Below are 27540 nucleotides of genomic sequence, written 5' to 3' on the forward strand. Positions count from 1 at the left end.
GATCATTTACGAGGACATGATTGGCGATCAGCCATGCTAGCTCGTTATGTGGAGTCGACCTGGGGATTATGTGGAGCCATCATGATAATTCCTCGTGCTAATGACCACCCTTCGAGGTACTAAAGGTGGCCTCGAGACGATGTCAATTCCCCACGCTCTATAGGAATGGGTTAGTGTTGGGGCTGTGTAGAAATCCATATTGCCGAACGCTTATTGCGAAGGAGGTTTTTGCTTTATTTACCACAGTTAGGTAGGACAGTTTCCTGTCCACGTCATGTTGTATGCACACAACTCTAATATTGCCTAGATCCGCACAGGCGGGAGTGTGGGGGACTGATGGAAAATCTGACCCTATACGCAGTACGGTGTACTCCATATGCCATGAATAGGGTCAACAGGAGCCAAACAGAAGTTGCCTCAAGTGGGCCTGCAGAACGCGGGGTAATTAATAATAAGCGCACAGGAATATTTAACGAAATCGTAGGGCCCTCGAGACGACACCCTAGACAACTGTACAGTCTCAATGGACGGTGCGAGCACCGCACGACAGAGCTCAGCGACGGGAGGTATCACCAGAGGCACCAAGCGCCGCCGGATCAGACCGTCTCGAGCCCGTGGCCTGAGAACTAGAACAGGATGGTAAGTAGATAGGCAGCTGGTTCAACTCACAATGCATCCCCTTAGCGAGCATCCCATTCGCTTACAAGCACGATAGCCTCACTTGCAGAGAGAGACGCGTGAAGTGCGATGACGGCAAACCCACCTGCCTGCGATGTTCCAAGTCGCATCGAATCTGTCTATATGCCTCTGTCGGACACGCAACCGACCCTGAGCCCCCAGGAGCACAGCCAAGTCCGCAGGAGCAGCAGCCGAGCCTTGATGCACCATATTTTGAGGATACCGGCCCAGCCCCTGCTGAAGCTCCAGTTGCACTCCACGCAAACGAAGCGATTGAGACGTCGCAAAGTGACCAGAGGCTACCTGGTTTGGACTCTGGTCTCTCAAACTCCCCACTTTCACTCAGCCAGGTGTCCCTGCTCAATATCTCCCCATTGGAATGGTACGACTTGCTAGCCCGGGATGCCATCAGCAACATTCAACGCCGGAACGACGCTCCGACGGGCGATCCACGATGGAAATTTCCCGATTTGGCCCTTTCTCGTAGGCAGTCACCAGCTCCTGGTTTAGAGGATCACTATGAGCTAGCTGAGAGGCGCCCCGAGCAGCAGCAGCAGGTGCAAGACGACACAATTGAAGCTTCTCTTGTGGGCCATCCCCAGGTGCTGGAGCCTTGGAACACAGCGAATAGGATAGAATTATCGGCAGTAGATTTTGAATTCTTTCAATATTACATTGAAGTTGTCGGACCCATCCTAGACTTGTTCGATCCCGATCGACACTTCATCAATATCGTTCCGCATCTTGCATTGCGAAATACAGGGCTCTTGAAGTCCATACTCGCTGTTGGGGCCAAACACAAGTCTCTAGGTTTGATCCATATATCGAACGAAGATACCTCAGGTCATCATGCGGCCTCACAGGTGAATACACCCTCGTCGTTGGCAGCAGCATCAGCAGCAACGACCGGTCAACCGTCTGAATCAAACCCGACCCCAGCACACATGGCAACACACTATTACTACGAAACGCTACAGTATCTCTCACAAACACTACTCTATCCCTCCTATGCGGACTCCCGAGAAATCCTCGCAACTGCCACCATGATCAGCACGTACGAGATGTTCGACATCGACAGCGCCTCAACCAGCGGAGACTGGGAGAAGCACCTACGAGGCTCTTTCTGGATCCAGCGATCTCAAGACAACGATGGTGAGTCTGTGGACGGTCTTAGACGAGCTGTCTGGTGGGCATGGCTGCGACAAGACATTTGGGCAGCCTTTCGAGCAGGAAGGCCAACGCTGAGTTTCTGGCGAGCTCGGAAACCTCTCGAGGACCTAGATCCTGATGGATTGGCCACCAGGATTGTCTATATATGCGGCCAGTGCGTCGCGTACGCCGCGTCAGATGAGGCAACAGATCGAGATCCCAGACCTAGAATTGGGCACGGGGATAGACTTCTACGTGCCCTCGATGATTGGTATCGTGTTCTTCCTGCGTCCTATCAGCCGGTTACTATCAGCGAAGGTGGCTCGCAGGCAACATTCCCGTCGATATGGATTCATCCACCGAGTCACGCAGGAGCAATGCAGATGTATAGTTTTGCACGTGCCATAGTGCTACTGAATCAACCTACTAGAGGTGGACTCAATGCATACCGTCAGCGCGAGAAGGAACTGACCGACAGTGTCAAGATGGTCTGTGGAATTGCGAGCGCTTGCGGGGATCATGACTCTGCCATGGCGTTTGTTAACGTACAGGCTTTGTTTGGAGGTAGGTTTTGCCCTGACTGCGTTGTTGTCCATTCTTTCCCTCGGCTGACGAGACACCTCAGTTGGCCAGTTTGTTCGGTCGCAAGAGATGCGTAGCGAGTTGCTCCGTATCTTGGAGAAGATGTTGAGAATTAGCAAGTTCCCAGCTCGGGGGCTTGTTGGTGAACTGAATAGCTTGTGGCAGGAATGAACCTTCGTAAAATACGAGTGTAAATGGGCCCACCCTAGCACGAATTTCTATGCGACGAAATGGATGAACTGCAAAAAGCTTTTGTTTTTTTCGTACTGTTTCATTTGATTCGTCACTGCCCTCTATTGATATATCAAATATAAAATCTTACCACGCCCCCACAATACCAGCAACCGGAATATCAATACCAGTCGTGTACGAAGCACCATCAGAAAGCAAATAGACATAAGCACCGCCTAGTTCCTTAGGGTCTGCCAATCTCGGCATACCACCGTAATACTGCATCTTGAGATCCCAGTCCGGCGCCTGGTCCACAAAGTACGTCATGGCGGTCTTAATAAAGCCCGGCGAGATGGAGTTGACACGAATGCCATGTCGTGCCCACTCCATGGCCAGCGTATGTGTCATATTGCGCACGGCAGCCTTAGTAGCGCCGTAGGGCGCCGAAGGCGCCGCGCGGTTCGGGCGATAAGAAGTCATGGAAGCCGTGAAGACGATGGATCCCTTGATGCCGAGATCGATGAAGCGGCGGGCGACGGTCGTTGCGCAGGAGTAGGCGCCGAACACGTTGAGATTGAAGAGTTGGTCGAGTTGGGCCCGACTGAAGTCGAGGGCTGGTTGGTGCTTCGTCATGCCGGCATTGGCGATGAAGCCGTGGATGGCTCCGCGGGCTGTGATGACGGCATCGATTGCGGAGCTTACACTCTCCTCGGAGGTCACATCGCAGTGGATATAGGATAGACGTTTGGGGTTGGCCATTTGTAGCGATCCGAATTCTTCGCCGGGCTCGAAGACGTCCAAGCTGAAGACGGCAGCTGCGTCGTTGGCTAGGCACACTTGTGCAAGGGCTAGTCCGATTCCCCGGTTGGCGCCAGTTATAGCGATCACTTTGTCTTTCAGGGTGATCTTCCAGTCGTGATCAAGCCCTGGATGAGTATCCAAGAAAGGGGGGGACGTTTCAGAAGTCATTTTGTCGATCATACCTGAAGGCATTGTTGGCAATATAGTTGTGAGCTGCAAGGAATTGGGGGTTGAAGAAGCGGTTATTCAATGGAGGTGCGAGCGTTATTTTAAGTCCGTTATTGCCATTAATTCAGTCAAGTAACACTGAGATGGTGTAAATAGGCGAGGCACTTTTTATCGGCCATGGAAGTAATGAAATCGCCTAATTGTCAAGGCCACTGGGGCATTCGAAACGAGGAACTCCACCATGAAATGCCTACTTGTCCCTCGCATCGAGTCCATGCGGCTAGCGTAATGACCGAGTCAGCCTTCTATACTCCCCAAGTTCTCGCGGTTATTCGGAATTTGGAACTTTCAATTGGTGGCCGAGACTATTGACAGTATTTGGATTTAGATGGCTGGAACATAGTTGAAGACTAGCATATGTATTCTTGGAGCTTTGTTGGGCCATGTAACGCGCCGAATATATTTCTGATTTTCTCTACCTAGTACTATACGACAAACTCATATCTAACCATAGCCTCCATTCTCTTATAACATCCGACGACAGACTAATAATCAGTTAACACTGCCCGACCGCAGCCGTCGACGCAGCCAAACATGCAAGAACAGAAACACAACAATGCCGACTGCTAACATCGCCGAAATGACAGAGAACCCCATAATGTATTTCGGGCTGTCATCTTCAGGGAACAAATACTGTGGTATCATGGGTTAGTACGGTAGCCAAACAGGAAGATAATATATGAATTAGCGAGATACGTACCGATCCGTAAATCTGGGCCAAATTACCCAGTGCGTTGACCATAGCCAGAGCCACACCTCGAGCCTGCGGATGCATCCCAGCAAAGGCAGACGACGCATATGCCAATGTTCCTCCATTGGTGGCCCAAAGGCCGGCAGCCATGAGAACAAGGAGAACGTAGCGAGCAGTGAAGTTATACACAGTACACACGATAATCGAACAGATTAGAGACACGGTCAACCAGGAAGCAATGATTAACCCACGCCAAGTAGGAACCATATCGCTGTAGTAGGCTGTGATACCTGTAGCGACGAAAGCCACGCCATAGATAGGGACAGTCAATAGGTTAACCTTCTTGGTGGATGCGTCTCCGAAAAGTCCTTTTACAAGCGTGGGATAAAAGTATGTCAAGGTACTCGAGCCGACGATGACCTATAAAGAATCAGTCCGTGAGTTAAGTTGAAGATTGGGGGTATCAACGAACCATGTACCCAATGACGAATGCCCAGGTGCGCCAATCCCGACATGCCACTTTACAAGCATCCAAGTTGCTCAGATGCTCGCTATCCGCGGTGGCAGCCGTCACATTGTCAGTCGCTAGACGTGCTAGGGCGACCTGCTTCTCACGCTCACTGAGGCGCCGCGATGTCGCCGGGAAATCTGGAAGAAGAAAGAGGGAGATGATGGCAAAGCCAACAGTAGCTGCACCTTCAATGATAAACAACCAACGCCACCCACGAATACCATGGACTCCCTCAAGACCATCGACAATGCCGGCAGCAATAAGGCCCCCAAAGGCACCAGATAGAACAGCCGCCGAGATGAACACACCGAAACGCTTCGACTGCTCGGCTTGTTTGTACCATGATGACAGGAGAAGTATAACCCCCGGGGCAAATCCGGCCTCAACGCATCCAAGGATAACTCGGAGGGCCACTAGGTGGGAGAAGTCCTTGATAACAGCCATCACGCAAGTCAAAGCACCCCAGAGAATCATGATTGATGGGAGAAAAATAGACGGTCGGGATCGGCCTAAGGCAAGGCTGTATAGAAAATCAGTCAGTGGTCATGTTTCGAAAGTAAGGACTGAGCATTGATTATGGGATAATCGTACTTGCTAGGAACTTCAAAGACCACGTATCCGATGAAGAAGACGACCAGTGCAATCGAGTACTGGTTTGAGCTCAAGTTAAGATCAACCTCCATTCCAGAGATCTTTGCATTGCCAATGCTGTACATACATAACCGTTAGTCTGCTGGGAAGGGCTTAAACCTTCAAGTCAAACATGTTCCACTCACTTGGTTCTGTCCAGGTATGACAGGAGATACATGATCCAGATGGTAGGCAGGAGGGTGAGATCAATCTTCCTCACCAACGCCTTCTCTTCCTCGGGAGTGATCGAAATTGCTTCTGCGATATTGACATTTTCGATCTCATGAGAAGAGACGTCCTTCAACTGGCTTTCGGCGTCCACGGGGTCCATGATGGCTTATCGCAAAAGCTTTGAGGTGAGAGGAATGAGGAAAGGTGATGAAAGATTGGAGATTGCCCCTTGCTTGGTGTTTATGTTTGATTCCTTTACCTAGTATATACGAGGCTAGGGCTTTGGGGTTACTGCCGTTGGACTCATCATGCCATCCGCCATTCCCCGGATTCTCCATCTCCATCTCCACAGCTCAAGAGACACCATTTCCCGCTCTCCAAAGTCTGGGCAATATTATCCGATTGGCTCATGAGGGGGTCATCGCATCGAGGCCAATGTGGACCCTCTCGTTAGCGTCAATCCTGGCTCCCGGATCGGTTGGTATGACAAAGAATGGTCCTGCTGGTGTTTACTATCAACCGAACAGAGATCCCAAGGCGCCAAAGACATATCAACTAGATTGAGAGAGAAGGCTTGTGCCCTCGTAGGGGAGTATTGGTGCCTTTAGTTAGAGATTGGCTCTTTGGCTTAAAGAGGAAGTCCTGTAAGCACTTAATTTGGGTCTTCTGCTACGGCGTTTTTTGCCTGTCAGACGAGACAGGTTAGGAAAGGAAGACATGCTCCCGTCGACGGTGACATAATACTAGAGAGAATGCTATATCACTCAATGTAAGACACAATACATTCATTCTAGAGGTGTCACTATATACATCCATAGCCATGCGCATCATTCATGAGTTACCTCACTGATCTAATGTTTCAACCCAATCTGCAGACTCCCATTGAAGTCCCTAAAGTCACCTCTGAGAATGCCAATACCATCATGCCTAACCTCCTCCACCAGGTCTTTGACTTTCTGTGCGATGCTCTCCGGAGCGAATCCGAAATGCTCATAGGTCTCTTTGGAAGGAAGACTTTTGCCAAAGCAATTCATCGATACCGAAGCATCCGCATAGCGCTCCCATCCGTTTGACGGGTATGCCTCAATAACGACTGTGGGCTTTTTGGCGCGTGGCTTGAGAACTGATTGCTTGTATTCCCATGGCTGTTGTTCAAAGAGCCTAGTACAAGGGAAGGACAATACCCGTGCCTTGATATCATAATCCTTTATAAGTAGTTCCCGGGTCTGCATTGCGTAACACATCTCAGAGCCGACACCGATCAAAGTCACGTCAAAGTCGTCATTGTCGGTCTCAGTGAAGACATATCCACCTTTCATAGCGCCCTCGCGCGAGGAGTACTGGGGGTATTGGGTCAGGCTCTGCCGGGAGAGGGAGATGACGGTTGGCGTCTCGGTAGCCTGGATAGCGGCGATATAGGCACCGGCTACTTCCTCGGTATCGCACGGACGGATAAAGAGAAGATTGGGCATCGCTCTCCAGAGCGCAGAAACGGCAATGGGTTGATGCGTGGGTCCGTTCTCGCCGACGCCGATGCTGTCGTGGGTGGCGATGTGGATCTGCTGGAGGCCTTGAAGTGCGGCCATGCGTATAGCGGCTGCGGCATACAGGTGGAAGACTAAGTACGTGCTCGTCATGGGGATGAATGTGCCTTTGTTGAACGCCGCAAGCCCGTTGGTAATGGCGCACATGGCGTGTTCCCGGATTCCGTAGTGTATGTATCGGCCGCTGTAGTTTCCATTCAGACCGCACGCAGTTCGAAGGTCAGGCTAATTGTACATTAGCAAATCAATGTCCTGTTGAGAGCAAGATCAATGGGCAATGAATATATATACTCACCGATTGAAAGTCGACTTTGTTCTTGTAGGCGATATTGCACGAAGGAGTAAGATCCGCTGTGCCAACCAAGAAGGAATTGATTCTCTCTCCAAGCGCGTTAGTAATAACACCGGCTGACTTTCGTGAAGCAGTCGGCGCGGTAGGCTGTTCTTCCTTACGCGGAATACATTTGGTCCAGTCCTGGGGCATTTTTCCTGCCACACGCAGCGCAAATTCAGCTGCTAGCTCTGGGTAATCCTCGCGATATCTCACCCGAGCTGCTTGCCAAGCTGCTTCGTGGGCCTCACCGCGGCTCGGGATATCACCAAAAAAGTCGTAAACATCTTCGGGAATGTGGAAGTGCTCGTTAGGGTTGAGACTGAACCGCCTCTTGAAGTTGGCAACTTCGTCGACTCCGAGCGCAGCTCCATGTACATCAGCAGTTCCAGCCTTGGCCGATCCGAAGCCAATTGTGGTGCGGATGTTCAGGAAGGTGGGCCTGTCACTCAATCGAGCGCTGGCAAGGGCTCGTGCAACAGCTGATATGTGTGAGCGGATCTGTAATAACCACCTTGAAGGAGATCCAAGACCTACCGACAACGTCCGAATCACCGTTGGACACGTCCATCACGTTGAAACCAGTAGCCCGCATCTTGGCATTGATATTCTCGGTGTTAGCAACATCTGCAGTACCATCACACGTAACTGAGTTGTTGTCGAATATAACGCAGAGATTATTTAGCTTCCAGTGACCAGCGAGAGAAAGCGCCTCGAGTCCAACACCTTCCTGCAGGCATGCGTCCCCGACCATGCACCATGTCATGTTATTAACCAGCTCATGATCAGGTCTGTTGTATGTGGCGGCTAGGTTCTTAGTGGCCATGGCAAGTCCAACAGCATTGGCGAGGCCCTGACCGAGGGGTCCAGTTGTGACCTCTACACCCTCGTTCTCGATCTCAGGGTGGCCGGGACAGAGTGAATCGAGCCTTGATGAGTGGTATGTTTTTAGCTGCTCGTGTGTCATGCTCTTGACGCCAACAAGGTGCATGAACAGGTACTGCCATAGACAGGCATGGCCTACCATTATTCCGGGTAAGCCACATGACGTTTGTTTGATGGGAACGAGGAGGGTGTTGATTACGACGTACCATTCGAAAGAACAAGGCGATCCCGGTTGAAGTAATCGCAATTCTTTGGAGAATATCTCATCACATATTTATACAGGGCAATACCAATAGCAGCCATACCCATGGGAGACCTGTGACAGAAGGTCTAGTCAGCGCTATGCTCTGGTTCTTCTAAGAACAGTGTCGATTTACCCAGCATGGCCTTCGCCGTATTGCTGGCAAACATCAGCGATGAAGGCTCGGAAAACGTTCATCACTCGTTGATGAGTATCTGTGCTTTCAAATCTGGGGTTAACAGCAGAAAAAGCTCCATTTCCGATGCTTGAAACGGCCTTGACTGGCAGTTTCTCGGTGGGCTTCTCGAGGAGTTCCAGCGCAGGTGCCATGGTGTAAAAATTGGTGTTGGCTGTGGCACTGGAGATAATTGGTTTGGTATAGCACTTGATAGTCCTGAGCTGTAGTACGCTGGCGAAGCAAGTAGACCAGACAGACGGTTCTTATACTCTAGGTATGATTCCATATTCTTTGACTGTCCGAGAATCAATGCATTCTATTGACGTTAAATTAAGACCGTTGGACATCGAGACGAAGTCATGGGCCACTGAACGTCGAGCTTACCCTTCTGCAGTAAGTTATCTCTGCTGGGGTAAATCCACGCAAGACTCCTACTGCCATAGGGTGGTCACGATAGTCGGAGTGAGTCCCTCGCTTCGAGACCAGCGGGCGCTCGCATCGAGAACCCACCGACTACATTTTCCCAGATATTAGCCAGCACAAGACGGAATTCTCGCGATTGGTTTGTTGCTCGCGACTCGAATCCTAATTTGTATGCCTCTCGCGTCCGTGTCATTGTAGTCCTCCGTTGTTTGACAGAATCAATCCTTGGCGAATCTAGGGATAGGTATGTAGGTAGGCAATCTTTCCCTTAGGAAGTCAGACATCCGGAATATACAACAACTATGGCGGCCCTATGAAGGCCTATACCTCTCTTATAGATCATCTTATTATTGAAGAATCTAATCCTCCAATAAGGGACCTTAACACCAGAATATTATAATTGACCGGCCTGATACTGTTCCCTCGTCTACTTCACTCGGTGTATTAAGTATTTACTACCGGAATATGTGCTTTGATGTTTGTTATTCATAGTAGCTTTTCTAATGAGTGACTGTCACTGTTACTGGCTCCAATCAATTCATCACAGCGTTCAAATTATACTGGTATAACATAGGTGCGTAGACTGGCTGACCAGATCTATTCTATGGTCTGCTTGACCCCGGCATACAGATCGCCATTCTTTTAGGGGGTGAATCTCGGCGTTGTAATTTGGAAAACCCCCAAAGGGTTGAATTTTCGAACAGTCATAATAAGGCCCGTTCCGGGCAGAAGATGGTGGAGGTATCACATCATGAGTTCAAAATGCTGGATATTCAGCCATGCTCTTCATGTGTCCATATAGGCACTTGAAACTGTCGCAGCTCGAGCTGCCAGCAGAGGGTCGATTACCTCCAAGGATACAGCATGGTTAATTTTTATGCAATTGCCTTTGGCGTGATTGTCCTTAATTATTAGTTGATTCGCTTCTCGCCATCCCGTTTCTCCAATGGGTGCATTGATCTGTATAGCTTGATCAAGTGCCACATTATTGTGAATGAACCTAGTATTAGGAGGGCGAGAAGCATCATTCCCCAAGGATCCGGGCTCCTCATCATTGAGTGCCACCGTGTCATCACCTATTCTATGTTAGTTGCTTAGGAAATTCCTTGAATTCACTCTCCCTATCATTTGGTATCTGAAGCTCGCTTGAATTGTCGATTTTAAGTCCCCCTATCCGTCCGAATGAAGTCTTGGAGAGGCTATGAATTCGATCAACGGCTGCCATTTTGCCTTCAATACTGCGCGGTATGTTGCCAACTAAATCGTGTTTCGCCCGAAGGAGTTGGTCCATAATATTATGCAGCAGCCTGAACTCATCATCAAGTAGTTGCCGGTTAAATGTCCTCTTCTCTCCTACTTGTAAAGTCTCGAGCAATTCTTTCAACTTGCCACCGATGTCATTAAATACCACGAGACCTGACGTCACCTCTGATGTCTGTAATGCTTCCTCATTTTGAACGATAGTGATGATAGCCGCCATCTTCTTAATTTCATCCTTGAGGATTTTGAGTGTAGATACGAGTGCCATTTGACATTCATTGGCGTTACAAACTCGCTTGATCAAGAACACTGTCATCTCCAAATTCCCAAGCGCCGCGGAAGCGACACCAATGATCTCTGGCTCCGACTATCTTGGGAGATGGAAGATTAGCATGCGCAGATAATCTGGGAATGTTTTGAACTGCCTACCATTTTCTATTTTCTTTTGCTGTCTAGTTCACGGGTAATAAGTTCCGATTGTTAATAACATAAAAAGAGGAAGAGCACTGGGAAATCCAACACTAATAGTCCCGACATCCTACGTGGCTTAAACTAAGCACATGAGGGGAATAGCTCGGCGAACTACCCCTCCGAGCAGGGATATAAATTACCGTCTATTTCTCTACGTGTCGCAGATTAGAATCATATTAGCTGAAATATTCGTTAAACTGCTGTTCTTCCTCCACCCATTGGTACTCGTCGCCAGTATGAAACGTCGCCGCAAGTCCATTATCTTCGGACTGATTAACAGAATTAATGCGAACCATGTCATTTTTAGTTACTTATAGATTATTGGTGCTCTTTCTCAAAAACTCCAGTACTTGTGCTACGGTAGGGTGGAAAACAAAAAAAGAACAAAGGCCTTATCTATCAACTGATCTGTGTCGTGATATGTGCCTTAGAATACTGGGTTTCCTGTTGAAGATCAATGAGTTATGCATTTATTATTGACAAGATTTACAGGTGGGACAGGATTTGAATTCTCAATCGCTTCATATCAAGATAATTGTATATAGCCAATTGAATTTAGGGCGTGCGTTATACCGAGTTCCTACTTCTGATTCAGTCAATATGATCCGGGAAGAATATGTTCGGGAGAGATATAAATATTAAGGTGGGCAGAAATAGGAGGCGGGAAACTGGGCAGTTGATGTTTCGCAATCCGACAAAATGTGTTCTACGAGATTCCGGAATACACAGGGCTAACATGATAATGAAATATTGATCGATTAGGGCGATTTTGGCCCCAATTCCTCTATGATGCCGAGAGTTTTTCCACTCCGCGGCGACACTATAGCGTGGCTCCATCCCTGCGTTGCTTTCCCGCGATGCTCCGTACTTTCCCGTCAAACTTCCCCGACAGGCCAGCAAAGATGACTCAAGACCTATCAGAAATTTTGAAGGGTGCTGCGCTTGACCTGACTCCGTACGAGGATCTCTACAAATATTTTCATGCCAATCCCGAGCTCTCTCTGCAAGAAGAATCTACATCGCAAAAGGTTGCGGCACATTTGTCGGGGTTGAAAGCGTATGAAATCCAAACTAATATCGGCGGCTTTGGACTTGCCGGAGTCCTACGAAATGGCCCCGGAAAGACTGTTCTGCTGCGCGCTGACATGGACGCACTTCCTGTCAAGGAACTCACTGGACTGCCGTACGCCAGCTCGGTTACCATGCGGGATGCCGACGGCAATGAAAAGCCCGTGATGCATGCCTGCGGACACGATATGCATATGACCTGTCTGCTCGCTGCGGCCGAGACCCTTGCAAAGACTCAGCATGCGTGGAGCGGAACATTGATCGTGGTGTTCCAGCCCAACGAGGAAAGAGGCGGTGGTGCTCAGGCCATGGTTAATGACGGGCTTTATTCCAAGGTCCCGGTGCCCGATTATGTTCTGGGTCAGCATGTGATGAAAATGCGGGCAGGAAAGATCGGCTCACGCCCTGGCACGATTATGGCCGCGGCCGATAGTTTGAAGATTACTGTCTTTGGACGCGGTGGCCATGGATCGTTGCCGCATCAGACCGTGGACCCGGCACTGCTCGCTGCGCATATTGTTGTTAGGCTCCAGGGCATCGTGAGCCGAGAGGTGGATCCGACGGATTTAGGCGTTGTCACGGTGGGGAGCCTGCAAGCCGGCCAGACCGAAAATATCATAGCGGATCGAGCGGAGATCGGCCTAGACTTTAGGACGGTGAAGCTGGAGACCCGACAAAAGATTCTTTCTGCTATCCAGCGTATTGTCGAGGCCGAATGCATGGCAAGTGGCTCACCGAAGCCTCCCGTGTTTACCCCGACACGACGGTTTCCACCAACTGACAATGACAATGACGCGGCGGCTCAAGTGGCTAAATCATTTGAGAAACACCTTGAAGATTTTGATGGGGACACGCCCAGAAGCAACGTCAGTGAGGACGTGTCCACGCTGGCAACTTGCAAAAACATCCCATGTTGCTTCTGGTTTCTCGGGGGGATCGATGCTCAGGTCTGGGACAAGGCTCAAGAAGAAGGCAATCAGACCGAGATACCATCGAACCACTCGGCGCTTTTCGCGCCCGCTATACGACCAACGATGGAAGTTGGAGCTAAGGCCCTCTGTCTCGCAGCTTTGACATTCTTAACGAAATAAATCACAGGCAATAAGTTAGCTAGGAGCGGGTAAATGAGGTTCTATTCGAATGATCCAGGCCTTATTTACGATATCAAGTGAGCTCAAGTAGTCCGGTCGTTGTTAGTCACCTAGGGCCTATTCTATGTTTTACTTTGATAAAGAGACGTCTGTGCACAGAGCACTGATTGTATTTAACTTCATAAATGAGAGCGCAATTGTAAGAGAAGTAATATATTCTTGCATAAAGAGTGTGATAGTTATGTCTATGGGTCACGCTTATGAAACGAGGGGACCCACCTCGAGGAATTGTCTGTATGCATAAGTTAGGTTGTTTCTACTTAGCCGGCAAGATTAGATTTATTTGCCTTTTTTTTCTTAGTCTCTTTTTTACCATGTAGCGAGAAGCATGTAACTCAATATGTTTCGTCTTCCCATGTGAATATGCCATGTCCTCTACGCAAGAGCAAAGTCTAGACATCGTTCGAGCTTCGAATAACGTTTCTCCAAGAGTAGCCAAGCTTCCAGTAGAGCCTGTCTCAGAGTGTCGAATTCAGACAAGGTTTGTGAGACTTTATACATATATTTTTGTTTGATGAGTAGGAGTGCAGTAGCCTAATAAGGTAGCAGGGAGGAAACGATGAGGGTCCTGGCATCGAGTGACAGCCACGAACCCTAATCCATGACATCCGTTGGATGGGAAAGATTCTGGATCTTGAACAGAAGGGAATGACGTCCAGATGTGACACATGAGGCATGATGGTCGGACGAGAGAATTGATTAACTAATTTATGGAGCTTGGAATAAGCTCTTTTATTGGTATGGAAGAGGGCTCGAACTAGAATTAAACGAAATCACGAGATGAAACGGGTTTGCTAGACGACAAGGAGAGAACATAGATTCTGGCTGTAGGCTGAATAGACTACGTGCCTCATTACTAGACTATCTGAGGAAACGTGGATTGAAAAATGAAAGGCCGGATAGCGTGAGAAATCTTGGCCACAAGAAGATTGACTGGTAGAAGCAATCCTTTGTGGACAAAGTTATTACTTGGATGCTGGACTTTATGCTTGCTGATGAATGGTCTGACAGGGGTCATGGATGTTGAATTGATAAATTACTATGTATGTCAACGCTCCTCTAGCTCTTATAGGCTAATCTCGATCCTTATGATACTTGACAACCTCTAGCTAATGTGGGAATATTTAGACGTCCCTCATTTTATGACGCTCTGGTGCAGCCCAGACAGCCCTTATTCTCCATCTAGACAACAGAAAAGGCTGACATCGGCAGAAAGGGCGATTATCTCTGGAATATAGTCAATGATCACTCCTTGAACGAGGATTCAACCCTTATCTTGACTTCGACCTATATCCAATTTAATTCGACTGACAAGCAAAGGTTGATATCACCTCTATACATGTGATTTGAATCGCTAGACAACCCGACTGGTTCCTTTTGTGCTCACTCAAGGGGTCTGGGAGAGATTTGCAATTTGCGAGACTGGGTCTGGTGTTACTAAGTATAGTATTTAACGCATATAACTCACTTCAAACCGCAACAGTCTGCAATAATTTACGATCTTCAGAGTAAAAAAAGATGTTTAGTTTTCTGGAGTTTAAATTACCTTTATGAGGCGTATATCTTTGCGACTAGTCGATCTTACTTTTTTAGGTTTGGAACTATATACACTTTCCTAAATTGGATGTTGAACCTTAAAGGGTATATGGTATCCCGGATCGTTGACCTGAATTGCAACTAATTCCTTTCTTTCAGTGGCATTGTCAATATAAGATTGCACCGATTTCCATAGTATAAAGACGTCTTTCCCTCCCTCCGCATCGAAGCCTTATGGGGCAGTCAATCTCAACATCGTACTCAAACTTAAATCAAGATGGCTCAACCTATTCCATTCTCATATACCCCGAAAGGCCTTTCCTATACCAAATTGTCTGTCAGTTCATGCAGCGAATTTACCTTTCTCAAAGCCAGCGCCATCGACAAAGCACAAAAAAGCTCTTACGACATACCGATCCAACCACTCGAGTGCGACGTTCCCTGGCCTTCTTCGTTCCCAGCGGTTCGGCAGTGCAAGTATTGGAAGGAGGTCCAGACTTCTTGTGAAGATCTGATGCAAGAGATCCGAGCCCTGAGGAATCAGAATACCAGGATGGTCCCCGAAGGATTCTCTCATATGGGAGATGAGCAACGTCTGACAAAGAAGGAAAGCATGATAATAGCGACGGCAGTCAGTTCTGCGACCTATATGGTACCGAATTCACCACGTGATAGGATCGAAGCTATAGCAAAGCTCTGGATGTTGCTCTGGACGCATGATGGTGAGTTGGTAATACAAAATTCTCGCAACTTTAATGTCATGGGTTCACTGATCTGATTGGGGTGTGGGCAGACGTTGTTGAATACAGCCCAGAACAGGCGGTAAGTTATTGGCGACTTGGTCAGCAAAGCAGTTCCGTGACTAATGAGAGTCGATAAGTTAGGGCTCGACCGTAGTCGACGATATGATAGGCTCACTTCTTCGAGTCGCCAGGGGCTTCGAGGATCTATCGGGAAACGAAGCCTGTGCTACGTTCAAACTGACAACAGAGCTTCTTGATCTGCCAGGAGGTCTCATGCAAACTCTCTTAGAGACTTTCGAAGACTTCCTGGTCTTTACTAGCAAACATCAAAGGTCTCGTTTCGAAGGCTTGCGAGATTTCCTCGACTATCGCATGATTGATATTGCCATGACGTGAGCCCCTTTTTCATCGGCTTTGTAAAACAACCATTAACCACATAATCCAGCCTCATCCTGGCATCAGTGAGACTCGGTAATGGCCTGGACCTGAACCGCCAACAGCTAGAGCCACTTCGTCACATCATTGACTTGACCAGTGACCACATCACTCTAGTTAATGACCTGTATTCCTTCGACAAGGAGAAACGAGCAGCGGTGACTGAAGGCGCCCTCCTTTTGAATACAGTCAACTATCTAGAACAGGCATTATCAGTGTCATCGCCTTTTGCCAAAGACCTCACCTTGCGTCTGATACTTGACATCGAATCTAAACTTCAGGATGAGCTCGGCCTAATTTCGCAAACTGAGACTTTGAGCGAGTCCCAAGTCCGATATGCCCACGCGTTGGTCGAATGCGCGTCGGGAAATTGGCTCTTCTCAATCACTTCAATCCGGTATGGAAAGGAAATGAAATAAATGAGTTTGCTTAGAGTATTCAATTGCATGGATTCTCTTCACACTTTAAGACGAATATCTTTTCAAAAACCGAGATTGTCTCTTTTGGTGGTCTTTCAATATCGATAATCTTCATTCAGATATATATCTCGCCTCTCGCACTGTTAGTAGCCTTTTGAGTCTGTAAATTCACGAATTAGACCACAAGCCAGACATCAGTCAAGTGCACACAGAACAATAGACAGGACATACTAAGCCAGAACAGTCTCTCCCCCCACAAGGATGACAACAAATAATCTGTCAGATGTGACGAACGGCTACGCTGGCGATAAGGAATCGCGAGAATGTAGGGGATGCATTTAACGAAGAAACTAAGCTAGGCTGTGAAGCTATTCAGGAGCTGATCACAATATGTGTGGACAGCTCTGAAGCTAGTCCCGATCGGGTAGTTAGGTCATAGGGTATCACGAAGGAAGGTCTTCGGAGGCTGGTCACGGTCCGTGACATCAGATATCTCAGGAGCCAGACTCCCTTCAGTTGTAAGAGTAGAGCAGATTCTTAGTCTCGTCAGTAACAGTGGTCGGCCTTATCGTTCCTTTGTTTTGAACTCGGGGCGAAAGCTGCCCGAGGCCGAAACCCCGACATATCAAGGTGGAGAAAACGAGCCCTCTTACCATCATCTTTCCGGCTTTAAAGATGACTCCGGAGACCAGACTCATAATTATTTAAGAAGCCCATTTTCCACCTGTAGTACTGCCAGATCATACACAGGGTGATCAGCAAACTAGGGGTGTAACGAATACGAATATTCGACATCGTCAAAACCGTCGAATATTCGTATTCGATCATGGTAAGGGTGTCGAATATCGTATTCGACTTTTTATTCGAACCATACGAGGCGTCGAATATCGTATTCGAGACATATTCGACCTCACAGGGGTGTCGAATATTGTATTCGAAATCTTATTCGACCGAATATATCGTCGAATATATCGGCCGACGTCGAATATTCGTTGCACCCCTACAGCAAACATGGTAGCACCCATTCTGTTGACGAAAGGAACGCTGCTGATCCATGATCATGACGTCATTCGCGCTGAGCGAAAAGACCTCCTCATCGAAAACTCGATCATCTCGCAGATCGACAATAACATAGATCCTCCACAGTCTGCGACGGTCATAGACTGCTCTGGAAATATCATCTCACCTGGTTTTGTTGACACTCATCACCATGTTTGGCAGACCTGTCTGAAGGGAACCCATGCCGATCAGACACTGGTGGATTATTTTTGGGACGGTTAGTCAATGAGTGAGAACTGTGAAAGGCTCATGCTGACCAAGATAAGGAAACTTCATCAGCTCATTTCTGTCACCCCAGTACGTGTTTTGGAGTCAGCTGGCAGGGGCTCTGGAATGTGTGGAAAGCGGAATGACGACGGTAGTGGACCATGCCCACATTAACTATTCATCTGAACATTGTATGACATGTCAACGCAGACATTGCCAAACTTGCCCTGTAAAGCTAACAAACAACAGCTACCAAGGCATTAAGAGCGACCATTTCGTCTGGTCTGCGGTCTGTCTTCGCCTATTGCCCAACTCCTCGCATAGCCACTTGGAAACCAGAGTTTACTCTCGACAGAGACTTTCTGCCTCCGTGGGTGATGGAAACATTCGAAAAATTGGCCGAACTGAACCCATTGGGACCAAATGGTCGCGTTAGCCTTGGTTTCGCTTTTGACGGCCTCTTCCTTCCCGGACCTATGCTGAAAAGCCTATATTCAAAGGTGCGGGAGGCAGGGGCTCGGTTGATCACATCGCATTCAGTTTACGGTGCCCAGTTTGGCGGTAGGTGTACTTCTCTCTAAGGGCTGTATCAGCATGTCTGACGTAGAAATTATCAGCTCGAAACCAAACCTCTGCGGCCGAAACACTCGACAAGAATGGTCTCTTGGGCCCGGACAACCTATTATCCCACAACAACAATCCAACCTCACAGGACGCGCGACTTGTTACGGAAAACCAGGTCAAAATCTCCAGCACACCAGGGACAGAGCTTCAAATGGGCCATGGAAACCCAGTCTGCCTGCGAGATAATCTCTACCCGTTATCATCTCTCGGAATCGACTGTCATAGTGTATGTAGCGCGTACATGCCAGCACAGATGATGCTAGCGCTGCAGTGAGCACGGGCACGAAGGCACGAAGACCTGGAGTCGCAGAACAAGTGGTCTAGTGACGTTGGATTCAGCGCATCTGCAGTTTTCAAGCTTGGTACGATCCTCGGTGCGCGCGCAATTGGTATGGAAGATAGCATTGGGAGTTTAGCGGTAGGGAAGAAGGCCGACATTGTGGTTTTCGACTGCGATACTCTCGGTATGGTTGTCGCTGCTGATCGCGACTCGCCGCTGTTGTAATTCATAGCACCGTGCGAGACGTCAATACTGTGACTATTGACGGGGTCATCAAGAAGAAGGATGGCATTTTGATGCCAGTGCTTGCTCCGGAAAGCATCTCTGAGAAGGTTGATCGGGGAGAAAAGATTGAATGGAAGGAGATCATCCCGCATGTCATCGAGCTAAGTCAGCGGATTGATGAACAGAATAAAACTACCGGCGATGGGAAAGCTGCCAAGAAAGCCATTATGACAGCTTTCCATATGAAATCTGAAGGTCATGTTGGGGATGTCTAACGAGATGTTAGGGAGGCGTAGTGGAAACAAGAGGAATTGTTTATATATTGTGTAACTAATAGGAAGGACATAAATGCATCCTCAGAGACAGCAGAATGAATATCCCCAACCGTATGCTTTTTAGGATAAATGTAGAAGGACGCATGATGTAGCATAGGACTTAGTTATATTTTACGGCCGCGGTTCACCGCCTAGGCACGTGTCCCGCCGTCCCCTGTTGGGGCAAAGGCCGCCAGGGGGTAAGCCCTGGGCGTCACTAACTAGTTCTAGTTCTAGTTCTAAGTACAAATAAGGGACTTTAGCGCTTTAAATAGCTGCTGCAGTCAAGAAGCAGAGCCTGTGGATCAGGCAGAAGTTAATGCCAGCTGCAGAGGCCCTCCTAATCTCCATGACCTATCCTACCACCTCTATCTTTTTTTTGGGGGGGGGGAGGTCTCAGTCTAGCTGAGGTAGTGGATGCCGAGTGCATATATCTTCAAAGAAACGAGTTTCTGAAAGCCACGCAGCCAGCTCGGTTGCGCCTTTTGGGGTGCCGAACAGGTAGGGGATTATGTCAGAAGGGGACCCTGGAGGTCGGGGCAGGCGCCTCTTTGCTATGTGGTAGAAGAGGAAGTGTATTGTAGTCTTTCTTGTACCGCAGCGGCAGAAAAGATAGGCATCTTCATGATTGAACCGATCGTGATAGGCTGCAAAGTCTCCGTGGCCCGTACGACTAGCTAGGATCCGTGCTAAAAGCGGCCTTGAGAGCTTTAGCTCTGCAGGGCATTTAGGGAAGTTGGTAATCCAGAGATCTTGGTAGGATTGAGGGGCCGAGGACTGCCAGTATCTTTGAAGAGCAGTCATGACATCAGCCTTAACCTGCCACCTTAACGAGGCGTACGAGTGGTTACTTGAAGGGGGAGGGTCCATAGCAGCACCTTTCTTTGCTGCTTGATCAGCTGCTTCATTCTCAGGTATTTGTGTGTGACCAGGGACCCAGCAGACGCGTACGGAGCCGCCATTGGTATATGAAAATCTCTCTCGTGCCAGCCAGGTCTGGGCTAGGGCTTGGAAGGATTCGAAAACCCCTTGAGATGAGCCCGCGATGGGTGAAAGGAGACGTGTGGCCACCTTCAGGTTATCTAGACAGACCCAGAGGTTAGTGGCAAAACGAGCAGTGCCTAGTTTAAGGGCTGCTTTCGCCCCAGCTAGAGCTGCTTCAGCTTCAGCATCAAAGACTTCCTTGTTCGGTCCCAGAGAGAAGGAGGATTGTTGAAATAGCATTCCAGATTGATACAAGGCATAACCGCTGTAGCATAGGACTCGTACAGATGCAGATGTCAACAATCAGCCGAACGATGACGGCAGGTCACCTGACGGCACGCGGACCCACAAGTTTGGGACGCGGCCTGAAATCGTTGGCCGCCATCTTCCTTCCGCGCACACTCGAGGCCAACAATGCCTCCACGTCGTCGTCCCAAGCTATCTCTGTGGACACGCTTTCGATTATGGCTTCGCTATGCACACTCACCTCTCCGGCTGCGAGCCAGCTACATCCGACTAACCCAGAACCACAAACACCCCTTGCTGGCGCTTCTGCGAATGTTCATACCCTACCCGTCCTGGTATTTCCCAATTCCCGGGCCATTTCCTCTCAGGGCGCTTATCAACGACAAAAAAGATCCGCTGGGCATCATCGAGTCGCATTTTGGCGATATCCATAACCTTCGGGCGATTCCTATCTGGCGCATGCGCGACACGCCGCTACGGTCGATTTACCGGCTATACGAGCTTCACCTGGCCGATAGGTATGCGCTACTGGGTTGGGAAACAGAATATTTCTTCTTCCGACCGGACTGGAGAATTCAGGATATACCCGACCCCAAGGATCCAGATCCGCTTCGTTACGCGATTATCGCCTCGATCGTCGAGGAATTACACGAGGCAGTCAATTGGAGATTGAGCTTGGGATTGAGAAGAAATCGAGAACATGTTTACCGCGAGGAAGACGGAGACCCCTGGCCGCCTTTCACGCCCGAGAAACTGCCCGGTTGGACGAAAAGAGTGCCCGCTATCGATAAGGATCTACTGAAAGAGTCAGTGCCGCCTGAGTCCCTGGATTCTAATGGGAATCTGTTGCTCGAGGAAAACGGTAAAGCATCTAATTTCGCACGACGAAATATTATCACGAATACTGGCTGGCTATACACCATATAGAGGAGATGCAAAGGAGCGTACCTTTCGCTCTAGACTGTCGCCTCTGTTGAAAGACCTCTTCCTTGTACCTCAGGCGGTATGCGTCGGCCACCTGCGACAGTGTCTGGTGATCCGGTATCACGTCGAATTGGTTCATATTCATTGTCCGGATCAGTTCCAGGTCAAGAGGCCCGCCGTTACGTTCTCTCAGGTGTCTCAAGAAGGTAACCGCGTCCACCATATCCAATTCCGCCTTCCTGTCACGGTCCGTGGCGTGAATTCGCCTCAACTTGCGCTCCAAAGCCCATTCGATCGGAGCCGCCATGACCTGCAGGTTCTTCCCCTTGAACAGCGTGATGCCCTGTCTTTCTGCCCGCTCGAAGAGGGTCCGCCGAGCTTTCTTAGTGACGAAGATGGCCATGGCTTGATTGACCCAGTCTTCATTGTAGTGTAGTCGAAATGAGACTTTACTGATAGCGGCTTCAAGGGCGCCCTGAATATCTTTGTCTCCCATAAACTCCGGCTCGATCAGATAGTCGAGGTCTCCCGTGCTGTCGCGACATTTGAAATAGGACACGGCCAGGAATCCGCCGGCCGTGATCATTCGAATCGGGGCGAATGCGACGAGCCAGTCAGAACGGCCCATCTCGGCATCGAGTTCCGCTAGTCCTTTGGGGTCTAGTTAGCTCTGCATTGCTTAGGTTGTGATGGCTTCGTGGTCCAGGGTGCCATATTCCAAATCGCTTACCTGCTTCGAAGTCCCTCGCATTTAGGTACTCTTTTTTCGCGGCCATCGCGGAAGATGGAGCGAAACCGACGCTGAAGAAGGCTGGAGATGGCGGGCGGGGGTCATGTTTGTGTTACTTCTGCTGGCTTGAGCCTAGACCTCTCTGCGCTGGGTCTGGTGTGTGGGCTGCCAGTATGATTGGCACCTGAAGAGCCCTATATGCACGAAGCCGCTAGTGGAAAGCGTGAGGAATGATGCCCGATTCAAGGGAGCTGTCCGCGATGCACTTACGACATGATCATGTAGATCAGGTGCCCTAGAATTTACGCATTGACCCATTACCCAACAGTTGAGATCGACGAGCTATCTACCATCTACGACAGAGTGATTCAATAAAAGGCAGCGTGAGATTGACATAAACCTAAAAATTGCAAAAGGGATATCACCAACGCCCACTCCTAATCAATCAGCTCCAATCCAAATTGAAGGATCCGAAAATTCTGCAGTTTCTCTCAACTGGACAGGCGCAGTTCCTGCGTGTTGTTGGTAGCTCTTCATGTCTGATTTTCAGCACCCCGTCGCCCCAACCTGAAATGGGAACCAGTCCTGGGCCTTTTGGTCCTTATTGCCCTTAACATCCAAATTCAAAAGCTCACTCCCGTAGTTATCAATGTACTTCAACGATGCATATGCATACGTGTCACTGAAGTAGTGGTTTGCTACGCCGGCCTCCAGGCGGACCTTAAGCCTCCTGCCGATTAGGTCTACATCGGCCGTCAAGAAGACATGGTCCCCAATTCCTTGAAAGGTGACTGTGAAAGAGGTTCCCAGGCCTTCAGTGGGAGGTGCATTGTCTGACGGGAGACAGCCGGCGCTTTGTTTTAGCAGATCGTCACGCTGGGATCCGGAAAACAGGCTGATGGCTAGCCAAATGTCTACTTTGGGAGGACATTCTGCACGTAACATGGATGTACGACTGCGCAGCTCTGTCACGGCCGCTTCGATCCGAGCCAAAAGTGCTTTTGTGGGGTCGTTCTTCAGAGACAGGCTTTTCAGACCAGTCATGGTGATCTCGAATGTATTTGTCTTTGTCTGTGTGTCGATTACCCCATTGAACGTCGGGCTGAGCTGCACACGATTTTTAGGCTCTTCGTGAAAAACCACGAGGGTGTAGCCTGGAACGAACGAGATCTTGTCGTTTCTCGGTTTTGCCCCAGTCCCGGGAAAGGTAGCGTGGAACTTCTCATTGCCTGATGTGTCCTTGATGATGACTCCCGCGTAGGTTTGGTCTCCGAAGTAGGAGTGAGGATTCTCTCGAGTCACGGCTATTCCGAGTACGCTGTTGACCTGATCCACCAATATGGTACTGAAGATATCATCTCCAAGACCTAGCAGATTTGCGATCGCCCAGCATCGCACTCTGATAGCAGGAGGCGTAAATGTTGTTCGATACCTCGCCGTTCCAGAAATATACATCGTTACTGAAGGACGCCTGGTACCCGTAGGCAATCTCATGAAGGTTTCCCCAATTCGTGGCGAGCGGATCCAGCCACCAACTCTTGATGGATTTTTCAGATGCAGCTGTAAAGTCCTGGCCATAATACGCCGCCCCGGCACCATTGACATCTGCCTTCATGAAGTATCGGTTTGGGATATTCAGGTCGGAGTCATATTCCGGCTCGAAGGAGAGGTCGGCCAGCGAGTTATCGAAAGAGAACACTGAATCGTAATATGCGATCAGCCCGTCAATGTTGTCCACTCCTTGCGGATGCTTTAGGGCATCTTGATCTCGAGCGGGAATGAGGACCATTGTATAGCGAGAATCAATGAACGCGAAATCGGCATTGGTTTTATCCCATTGTGAAAAGAGAGCGCTTTCATCGTCCCCCTGGCGGTAGACTTACAAGATCCTAGACTCGTTGGGGAAGTCATTAAATGACTGGCTCCACTTTGTCCTCGGGTTTGTTGTAATACGGGGTATCGATGAACGGAACAGACACGGCGTTGATGCTGACGCTGACCCAGCTCGAGTTTATCTTTTTGGATGTCTCAGTCTTCCGGCCATCGTTTAGAAGCCGGAGGATTACGTTCCCTTTGAACGCGCTGTTGGTCTGACGAGCCTTGATGGTTTGGCCGGCGGCGAGGATAATGCCGAGATGTTGACAGTCATGATCGACTCCCTTGCCCATTCCGGCTTTGTCCAGCCATGTTGGGCGGGGAAGAACAGGAATTTGGTTGCTTCTGATAGTCATTTGATACCAGATACCGAGAAGCTCAATAGGAGGTAAAGGTGATAGATGTGAAGAACTGATCCAGGTGCGAACAACAACGAGATCCCTTTCCATGAAACCGTTTTTATTGGAGAGCAACGCTCCAGGCAGCCGTTCAAATAAACGCCACGAGGTAGTTCATTTCACAATGTGAAAATTCCCCGAATGCCTGTCTTCTGGCTAGCTGAACAACATTAAATCCCAGTTATACCCCTCAGTCCCTCAGCTCACCACAAACATTTCCCTCTGCTCCGCAAAACCATGTATCTAGGGACCGGGCCACACTCGCTGAGACTACCTCCGCTGCTCATTGGTCGGGCAATGCAAGGATTGAGGTACATGGTTTGCCATCCGGGGCGCCACGGAAACATTCGGATTCGTCGACGCTGAGTTTGTAAAGACGTGGAGCTGACTGTATATGTACTTTTTTGTGTGGCCAGTCGGTTGAAGAATTTCAAACGGCACTCACAGCTCCGGGCGTACGGGATATGATGAAAGTGCGTCGTAGATAGCGTAGCTGCGGCAAGATCGAAATATTGGGTTTCAGGTCGCCACGGACTTCATTCCTAAGGTATCTTTCCTGCTTTCTGTATTATGAAAAATAATGTCCCTAGTCATAATGAACAGGCTCTTCAAGGTGGGTGCTTCAATTACCTCGACTGGGTCGAGTAGTGGCTTCCCAAAAGGACGACGCAATCAAACGGCCGAGAGCTGGAGCCAATTTGAGCTGCCCAGCTTTTAGTGTTCTGTTTTCAGCTGCAATGGCCCAAGGCAGGGTCTAGGCCCCGAGTGAAACTCCGGGGTCCGAGCGGACAGTGCAACCCTGAAGGTACCGATCTATATCGGCACCAGGCCACAACGCCAACATTTACGTCTTTGTATCATTCAACAACTAACAATCTCTCTAGCTATCTCCAGTAGTGGTCGTGTCTCTGAATATGGACCTCTTCTAGGTTCAGTTCCATAACAAGAAGTGATATTTGGAATCATCGTCTTGTCTCCGGTTCAGGCCTATAGACGCCATTTAAACACCTTTTTCCCCACTCAATGGAGAAGGGACAGCTGTCATTGATCTTGCTAAATGGCTTTCAGGATATTAAACGAGTGAAAAAGCCATTTCAAATAAGATTTCAATCAAAGCGTTCCCTGTTTAATAGATTACGCAGTAGCAATTCAAATAAATATAACGACTTTGAACTAAATCCTTGGAAGAATCAGATCCCAGATAACCGTCCTCAAATAGTCGCCTTTCAACGATATCGAGAACCACGAAAGCAGTACCCATTTCCCGAAAGAAAAATCTCAACCAAATACTTCTGTCACAAAATGATACTCAATCTTGCTTCCATCCTGCCTTCCCCTCGCGCTAAGTTCCGCACACCTATCCGCCAAAATCTCGCCAATAACTGGCGCTCCGCAGAAAAAGACCCCGATCTTCAGTCGTTCCCTGGAATCTAGATCCCGCTTCGTCATGGATGCCTTCACCTTCCGCATATCCTCGTAATGCGCGTCCAACGCCTCGATAAAGTCCGGCCGCCCGAAATGGGTCGGATTGATGAGACCGGTGAGGGGCGACTCGGGGTGCTCTGCGGTGCGATGCATTTCGAGAAGCCACCGATAGACGTGGGTTGAGATGTTCTTACGGCGTTGTGTCACATACGTTTGTATGCGGATGTCGAGATGTGGTGTTCCTTCTTGGGCACGGTGGCGCATCTGGGATCGAGAGACGGAGTTCAGGAGATCCGAGAACCAAAGAAGATAGTTCCTGTCGCGGACTATCCAGTGGAAGTCGACTCGGCGATAGTCTTCCGCAATTAGGGAGGGCTCGTCTGACGACGACGATGGAGAGTCAGAGTTGACCTGTCCTTGCAAATTATCAAGCTGTCGCTCCTTGTCGGTCTGTGCTTCCGGCTCCATAGCATCTTCCGATAAAATGTGCAGTTGGTCATCACGTGCTTGCAAATCAGCCAAAATCCCAGAAAATGGGGTGACTCCGATGCCAGCGCCAACTACTATGCTGTGGCTGAAGTCGTAAAAACGCTGCGCCGGAGCACCAAACGGCCCGTTGATGCCGACTTCAATTTTCGTTGGCCCCGAGCCTTCGGCCAGATCCCTCAATCGACCGGTCCAGTCACCGTCGGTTTTGATATGGACTTGCATCTCGTGGCCGATACATACAGACACTGTGAATGGGTGCCATTGGAAGAGACTGAGCTTCGGGACCTGAAGGAAAATGTACTGTCCTGCTTCGTACTTCCAAATGCGCTCACTAGGGATCGTTGCTTTAATCTCGACAGTATCTGCATCGACAAGCTTCAAAGTGGCCGGGATGCGATGGAACCCTAGCGCAACGCGAACAACGCGCTCGACCAGTATAAGCAATGTCGGGAATGCAAGCCAGTACCCGAGCATTGGCCACTGTAGAAGCCCAGCTGTGCCATGCGCCATCAGGAGGCCGATCATCGGGTACATAAGGAGGTGGCCGATTTGGAAGGCCTCGTAGCTCCGTCGCCGTACCACTGGCATGCTAAGTAGTGCAAGGGTCCAGAACATAGCCAGGCACACGACGCCGCTCCACCCCGGCAGGGTAGCCACATAGTCCTTATAGGGACGAGGAACCGCATCGGGTCCCAGCACTTTAGTAACCTTCTCCTCTTGTGCCGGTCTACTGGCGTAAAGAAAAGAGCCTGTAAGGTGCCCAATAGCATGCAACGAGGCCAATCCCAGCGCGAGGATTGACATCTTGATATGAAAGGACTGTGATAGATCCCAATTGACGAATCTCGAGACATAGTAAAACTTCCGCAAGAACGTCGAAAAGTATCGCGACATGCTGAGTAACAAAAAGAAGAAGGTTGGGTAGAGCAAGCCTGCACAAGTCTTCGCTAGGACAGCGCCCCATCCAAACGCGTGCCGGTACTGCATGGTCGTGAGGTACTTGACAAGCTGCCAAATACCAAACGCCAGCTGCATAGACACCACTAATATAAGAAACAGAATTTTAGGTCCATGGACACTCCAGTAAGCTCGGACGCGTCGCCACATAGAAAGACTGTGCACGTAATTGTCCTCATCCTGGTCGCTTTTTGACTCCATCTGCAGCGAAGGTATTTTCCATTCTTGCACCCGCTGCATCATATCCGCTCGCGATATCCGTCTCTGGTCGGATCCTATAATGTGTCGCAGGAAGGCGTGGCGCGTATCATCTCGTTTGCTATCATGGTGAAGGTGATGGCGCTTCGGAATCGGCGCGATTTCCTTATAGACCTGGTCGATTTTGTGTTCAACCTCTCCGTAGTCTATGGTGCCATCTCCGTTGATGTCAAGGTCGTCGAGGAACTGGTTGATTTCATCGGTGGTCAGGGACTGGTCCGGAGAAGCCATGGGGTGAGTGCTTTTGC

At 49.3% G+C, this 27540-nt stretch overlaps 10 protein-coding genes across 10 annotated transcripts; 4 read left to right on the forward strand and 6 right to left on the reverse strand.

Annotated features, from left to right (window-relative positions):
• Positions 1 to 523: 523 nt before the first annotated feature.
• KD926_008712 (Zn(II)2Cys6 transcription factor) lies at positions 524 to 2580 on the forward strand (the record flags this gene model as incomplete). The annotated part of the gene is made up of 3 exons (XM_053101464.1): positions 524 to 639; positions 716 to 2391; positions 2453 to 2580. 3 exons carry the CDS (start codon positions 524 to 526, stop codon positions 2578 to 2580), a joined length of 1920 nt encoding a protein of 639 aa, XP_052955002.1.
• Positions 2581 to 2727: 147 nt separating this feature from the next.
• On the reverse strand, positions 2728 to 3549 carry KD926_008713 (uncharacterized protein; the record flags this gene model as incomplete). The annotated part of the gene is made up of 1 exon (XM_053101465.1): positions 2728 to 3549. One exon carries the CDS (start codon positions 3547 to 3549, stop codon positions 2728 to 2730), a length of 822 nt encoding a protein of 273 aa, XP_052955003.1.
• A 552-nt stretch (positions 3550 to 4101) lies between these two features.
• Positions 4102 to 5772, reverse strand: KD926_008714 (vitamin H transporter; the record flags this gene model as incomplete). The annotated part of the gene is made up of 5 exons (XM_053101466.1): positions 4102 to 4242; positions 4310 to 4720; positions 4773 to 5331; positions 5403 to 5519; positions 5588 to 5772. 5 exons carry the CDS (start codon positions 5770 to 5772, stop codon positions 4102 to 4104), a joined length of 1413 nt encoding a protein of 470 aa, XP_052955004.1.
• A 691-nt stretch (positions 5773 to 6463) lies between these two features.
• Positions 6464 to 10906, reverse strand: KD926_008715 (transketolase family protein; the record flags this gene model as incomplete). Its single annotated transcript, XM_053101467.1, has 10 exons — positions 6464 to 7381; positions 7452 to 7969; positions 8025 to 8507; positions 8579 to 8688; positions 8750 to 8971; positions 9022 to 9107; positions 9176 to 9304; positions 10028 to 10290; positions 10454 to 10841; positions 10904 to 10906. The coding sequence occupies 10 exons, from the start codon at positions 10904 to 10906 to the stop codon at positions 6464 to 6466; spliced, it is 3120 nt and encodes a 1039-aa protein (XP_052955005.1).
• Positions 10907 to 11802: 896 nt separating this feature from the next.
• KD926_008716 (M20 family metallopeptidase) lies at positions 11803 to 13104 on the forward strand (the record flags this gene model as incomplete). The annotated part of the gene is made up of 1 exon (XM_053101468.1): positions 11803 to 13104. One exon carries the CDS (start codon positions 11803 to 11805, stop codon positions 13102 to 13104), a length of 1302 nt encoding a protein of 433 aa, XP_052955006.1.
• A 1873-nt stretch (positions 13105 to 14977) lies between these two features.
• On the forward strand, positions 14978 to 16297 carry KD926_008717 (terpene synthase family protein; the record flags this gene model as incomplete). Its single annotated transcript, XM_053101470.1, has 4 exons — positions 14978 to 15422; positions 15494 to 15522; positions 15585 to 15835; positions 15889 to 16297. The coding sequence occupies 4 exons, from the start codon at positions 14978 to 14980 to the stop codon at positions 16295 to 16297; spliced, it is 1134 nt and encodes a 377-aa protein (XP_052955007.1).
• A 1011-nt stretch (positions 16298 to 17308) lies between these two features.
• On the forward strand, positions 17309 to 18967 carry KD926_008718 (Metallo-dependent hydrolase; the record flags this gene model as incomplete). Its single annotated transcript, XM_053101471.1, has 6 exons — positions 17309 to 17573; positions 17623 to 17754; positions 17813 to 18124; positions 18181 to 18413; positions 18498 to 18651; positions 18711 to 18967. The coding sequence occupies 6 exons, from the start codon at positions 17309 to 17311 to the stop codon at positions 18965 to 18967; spliced, it is 1353 nt and encodes a 450-aa protein (XP_052955008.1).
• A 435-nt stretch (positions 18968 to 19402) lies between these two features.
• On the reverse strand, positions 19403 to 21936 carry KD926_008719 (ribonuclease H family protein; the record flags this gene model as incomplete). The annotated part of the gene is made up of 5 exons (XM_053101472.1): positions 19403 to 20255; positions 20320 to 20496; positions 20559 to 20688; positions 21185 to 21811; positions 21891 to 21936. The coding sequence occupies 5 exons, from the start codon at positions 21934 to 21936 to the stop codon at positions 19403 to 19405; spliced, it is 1833 nt and encodes a 610-aa protein (XP_052955009.1).
• Positions 21937 to 22436: 500 nt separating this feature from the next.
• Positions 22437 to 24121, reverse strand: KD926_008720 (peptidase M60; the record flags this gene model as incomplete). Its single annotated transcript, XM_053101473.1, has 3 exons — positions 22437 to 23257; positions 23352 to 23757; positions 23810 to 24121. 3 exons carry the CDS (start codon positions 24119 to 24121, stop codon positions 22437 to 22439), a joined length of 1539 nt encoding a protein of 512 aa, XP_052955010.1.
• Positions 24122 to 25441: 1320 nt separating this feature from the next.
• Positions 25442 to 27523, reverse strand: KD926_008721 (uncharacterized protein; the record flags this gene model as incomplete). Its single annotated transcript, XM_053101474.1, has 1 exon — positions 25442 to 27523. The coding sequence occupies one exon, from the start codon at positions 27521 to 27523 to the stop codon at positions 25442 to 25444; it is 2082 nt and encodes a 693-aa protein (XP_052955011.1).
• Positions 27524 to 27540: the final 17 nt, after the last annotated feature.

The sequence above is a fragment of the Aspergillus affinis genome, assembly GCF_023601865.1.
Source record: "Aspergillus affinis strain CMG 70 chromosome Unknown NODE_59_length_196328_cov_85_596298, whole genome shotgun sequence".
NCBI classification, from domain to species: Eukaryota; Fungi; Ascomycota; class Eurotiomycetes; order Eurotiales; family Aspergillaceae; genus Aspergillus; species Aspergillus affinis.